Below are 5313 nucleotides of genomic sequence, written 5' to 3'. Positions count from 1 at the left end.
TCCAGCCTGTAATATGACTTGGGGCTCATTTATAATACGTCGCATAGAAACCATCCAACGTTTGATCTTACGATCATTTCTCAAGTGTGTGTAAGTGAGATTCAGAGAGCGAACGTACGCCCGTCTCTCTTCCAGACGTGAAATGTATAAACAGGAGGAACAGAAGTATTTGATTTTAAAAGTACATAAGTATCAAAGGTAAAAAGTAAATGTCAATACATTGTTTTATTATTGTTGGCATTGTTGTATGTAAGATTTACAGTACCTTATGCCTCTGATTCTATGCCTGCCTACCCTCATATCAATATAACATTTATTTCTAGAACACAGTTCCAGTGGTGGGATTGAATGTGAGATTGAATAAGTGCACTCAGTAACGTCCACAATGGTTTTGGACACCCAAATGGCTGTTCCCTCAAATAGTGCCCTATTTAAAGTTTTTTTGGCTTTTAGTAGGCTATGAATATGTTAGCTTTACTGTTATCTATAAGCTAGTGTGCTCCAAAACAATGAAAAAATTGGGATTTAGAAGACCAACTCAACATTGAAAATTAAAATCAGGTTGATGTCAGAATTCAACGTCAGATTGATGTTAATCTCCAACGTTGGACAGACATTGTGTTGTAGTTGAAAATGAAAATCGGGTTGACATCATACTGTCTATGGTTGACATCAGTCGGTTTCTGACGTCAACCTGACTTTTATTTCACACCAAAATACAACGTCGAGTTCTGACGTCCATCCGACTTTCATTTCCGACCAAAAATCCAACTTCTGGCTGACTTTACTACTTTCTACTCAAGGACCTTGACAGAAATGTAGTGGAGTAAAAAGTAGCCTACACAATTTGCCTTTCAAATGTAGTGAAGTTAAAGTAAAAAGTTTCCAGAAAAAAAATAATACTCAAGTAAAGTAGCCTACAGATACTCAAAAAGTGTACTTCAAGTAAATGTAGGCTACTTTCTTACTGTCCACCTCTGTGTATAAATCGCAAATGATCGTGAAATTGTGCGCAGCTGAATGGTTTTAGATCCCCGCCTTGTGTAAACGGCGCCTAATTAATGTCATTAACATAAAAAAAGAGCAGAAGTCAACGTCCAAATCCTTTAAGTTACTTGAAATGAGAATGGCGAGCGTCAAGAAGTGCAGCCTACGCGTGTTAAGACCGTTTTTATGAACGTTCGCGTGTATTTTTGTACGTTTTATAAATGAGGCCCTATCTTTTTAAAAGCCTAGACGTTGGAATATTGTTTCAATAATTTTTTTTGAGTATATATCTATAAAGTTAATAATCGTTCTAATTATATGATAATATTAAAATCCACACCACAGCTGTAACGACCGGGGAACAATAGAATTATAATTTTTTTCCAGCTGATGAATGAAAGACACTGACAGCCAATCGGAACCCACCAAGCTTTAAAGAGCTCGTGCATTTAACTCTTTCCTCGCCATTGACAGAATTTTCCGGCTTTCCGTGTTTTCACTGTTTTACAGTAGGGGGCGCTATTACACATCTTCTGAAAGAGTGGAGAATCTCCAAATCAAAACACAAGCAAAAAAAGAACCGGAAACAAGCGATAAAAGCAGGGCCTAAAATTAACACTCGCCAAGCGCCAAATGCGAGTAAAAAACCGGCATCTGCAAGTATATAAAACGGTGTCACGCCCCTGCCCAAAAGAATCACACCACTATCTTGATAGCTCCGCCCCCAAATACACAAACACCTATGCAACACAGGCTCCTCCCCCTAATTAGTCTATACGCCCCTTATTGGCTACAAGTGTGTTTTGGTGCTCGGTCCTCTCCACTTTCAACAGCTTTCTCGGAAATCGCTTTCTGAACCTTTAAAGTGGCAGGCGACAAAACTGCAGCGCGAGATTATAATAAACAACAGAATGTTTAAGTGTGGTGTTGGTAGTTATTTCTATAGGTATCATTCTTGGTGTGAACGCGCCTTACGTGTCCTACTCAGTATCAGCAGCGCATTTAGTAAAAATATCTGACGCACAAATAATATCTATATTTAGGTTGTTTTTTACTGTTGCAGATGGTTAAAAACCATGTAATTCAGTTCTAGATATTCTTATTAGCAGTGTTCTTTTAGTATCGCTGAGATACTATTACAGTTTTTATTAATTTCTAGAATTTTCAGTTTAAAGTGTAATATTACTTAAAGATTAAGACATTTTATGTTTTAGCATTTTTTATGTAATGTAGCCTATTTTTTATTTCAGTTTTATTTATTTATTTTATCAATTTAAACTTAATTAAATGAAAAATGTTTGCAACCTTGGCAACGAGCTACAAATAAAATACATTTATTTAATATTTTATTTCAAGTACTATGTTTTTTAATGGTTTTAGTCAGCGTATAACCCTGATTCATGCCCAATTTCTTTAGATTAATATTTAAATTAAGTTAAACCCAAAAACTTTCTCACTTTTGATATAATAAAAATACTTGCAAAAAACACAACAGAAAATGTACAAAAGTTACAATTTATTATTTATAAACATATTCCATAAAACATCTCATTTCAACAATAAAACATTCACTCATACATTTGGACATTTTGTGCAACATTTATACATTTTAAGTGCAAACAAGACATTTATGAAGTATAAAAAACATCAGTCAGAATAACAAACGGCAAATAATTCTGAACGAAATTCAATCAAGTTTCAGCATAAAAGTCAAGTCATTGTCGTAAAGTGCAAATGATTTTGATTCCATCAGTAACTCTGAACTTCAGAGGACACAAAATGAGGCACAAATCTGAGACGTGAAAGCGGACGGGAGAGTTTCTGCATGAACCCCTTCAGTTGGCAACTAGCTAAAAGGATACAGTGGCAGTTTTCTCAATCAGAAATAAACAACACTGCTATACATAAACCCTTTTAGAATGAAAGAAAAGAATGCAGAGTAAGTAGATCAGGTCACTGACAGTGGTCATGGTAGCTTTTCAGACAGGAGATTTGGCAACCGGCACAGTGACGTTCCCAAACAGGAACAGACATAAAATGTGAAACATGGCACCATAGAATCTTCTGAAGTGTTTTCTGATTGTTCTGGAGTGTCAGACATCACTGGGGGTGTGTGTGTGTTTGTTGGGTGTGTTAGGCAGACAGCAGCAGCAGGCCTGTCGCAGCACTCTCTGGATGTGTGTGTTTCTGTAGGCATAGATCAGAGGGTTCAGCAGAGAGTTTCCAGTGACCGGAACCAGCGTGGCGTAAGTGTAGAGAGCCGGCGACGACCCGTCGGCCAGAAGCCCGTACAAGGCGAAGGGCATCCAGCAGCTGGCGAACGTGGTGAGGATGAGCGCGAGTGTGTGCACCCGACGGCGCGTGTGCGTGCGAGCGGACGGGAGTGTGTGCCTCTGGAGGGCGATCTGATGCGAGTGGCGAAGCACGACGCTGCAGATTCGGGCGTTCAGCTGCAGCATTACGGCTAAGGTCAGCAGAAAGCCTCCGCACAGAGTCGCCAGGTGCACTCGGGTCAAAGGTCGAAGCACGCTGCAGGATTCTGCATCATGCAAGCAGTTCCAGCCCAACGCAGGCAGAGCGCCTTGAAGACCCGCGAAAGTCCAGCCGACGGCCAGGGCGCAGAGCGTTTGCGCGTTTGTGCGACGGGATCCGTAAGTCAGCGCGCGGTGCAGCGAGAGGAACCGGTCCAGGGTGATTCCCAACAGAGAGAACACCGACGCACTGAGCGCGCTCACCAACAGACCCACACTTCCCAGCTCGAGAGCCTCCGAGTAAACGCACCGACGGGACAGGAAGTGTAGAAGGAGCCCCGCCCCTGCCAGGAAGTCGGCCCACGCCAGGCTGCCGATTAACAGGAACATGGGAGCCCGCAGAGAGGACGAGGAGAAGATGGTGGCCACGACGATGGCGTTCTCGCAGCAGATCACAGCTCCTGATACGCACAGGGCCACGTCCCACGGAGTCATCACTGCCGTGGGCTCCAGGGGTTTATGGGTCACGTTGGACGAGGTGAGCTCCAGGAGTTGGTCCATCGCCAAGATGACTTCTAAACCGACTTCAGAGTTGTTCAGGGCCATTTCTGTGGGGGAGGAAGAGAAGGGTTAGTCACGCAGTCCACAGCGGGGAGACTGTCACATGTTCAGCACTGGAGCTCATGCACTGAGAACCCTGTCCTTGACCCCTGACCTCATCATGACACGCAGAGTAACTGTTAACAACGTCTGACATGCAGACAGCTCGAGATGCTGGCAGGGGAACACTTTTTTACATTAAAACATTAAAATGTCAATGTAAAAATAAAATTGAATTATATGAATTCTGCATTGAAACATACAATATAATATAATATAATATACACTACTACAGTATTTTATGCTCACCAAGGCTGCATTTATGTGATCAAAGCTGAATTTTCAGCATCATTACTCCAGTCTTCAGTGTCACATGACCCTTCAGAAATCATGCTAATATGATAATTTGCTGCTTAAAAAAAAAAACTTATTATTTTCAAAGGTGCTTTTATGTAACCTAATTATTTTTTGTGGACAGCATTGTACATTTCCCTAAAATTAGAAATGTCTTTGATGTCAGCTATTTTATATACAATTTATAAATTCTATAATAAAATGTTAATTTTTCTGTATCTGTATATTGGGTACATTAATATATACCCAATATATATGTTACATTTTATGTATTTTTTTCAATGCATATTGCATTATTTTAGTGTTACCTTGGTATTTAAACTTGAGGCCCTATTTCCATATAATCCATCTATTTCAAAGCAATATTATAAGTAAATCTCACATACTCCATCCAAAACTGAAATATTTTTCTTTCACATGACACACGAGTCATTATTTCAGTACGTTTTGTAGGTTTATAATCATCTGAAATATTTTCAAGTATATCCCCTGAATCCTGTGGGGTTACGCGCGCGCGCGCGCGCGCATGGGAATCACCGCTTTGAAGTTCAAGCTGATTGGTGTAACACACACGGTTATGTAAAATACACAAGCACCAATGCAATCCTGTCATAATAATGCATTCGATATTCTCGCTGTATTTTCACAGCGCATTTCTGACAACACAAGCTAGCCAACTAAAATTGAACAAGGTTTCACATCATAGTAGATAAAGATGCACAAAACAAGACTTACGGAGGAAGATTGCAAAGCGGACACTTCTTCACGCCAGCATCCAGCAGAAATCTGAGCTCGAGCCGCCAGTGAATAACAGGGATCGCGTGAAAATCCAGGTCTTGTGAAGAAGATATCTGTCTCTTCTGGCGAAGCTCAGCTGTGCTCGGTGTTTCCAGCGCTTCTG

General features: G+C 40.7%; 1 protein-coding gene across 1 annotated transcript; it reads right to left on the bottom strand.

Moving 5' to 3' along the window:
- Positions 1-2523: 2523 nt before the first annotated feature.
- On the bottom strand, positions 2524-5313 carry gpr3 (G protein-coupled receptor 3). Its single transcript, XM_084424778.1, has 2 exons — positions 5148-5313; positions 2524-4066 (listed from the first exon to the last, which is right to left on the bottom strand). The coding sequence occupies exon 2, from the start codon at positions 4062-4064 to the stop codon at positions 3081-3083; it is 984 nt and encodes a 327-aa protein (XP_084280904.1). The 5' UTR covers positions 4065-4066; positions 5148-5313; the 3' UTR covers positions 2524-3080.

The sequence above is a fragment of the Rutilus rutilus genome (assembly GCF_951802725.1).
Source record: "Rutilus rutilus genome assembly, chromosome: 11".
Lineage (NCBI taxonomy): Eukaryota > Metazoa > Chordata > Actinopteri > Cypriniformes > Leuciscidae > Rutilus > Rutilus rutilus.
The sequence above is the reverse complement of the archived record's forward strand: the minus strand, read 5'-3'. Positions and strand labels throughout refer to the sequence as shown.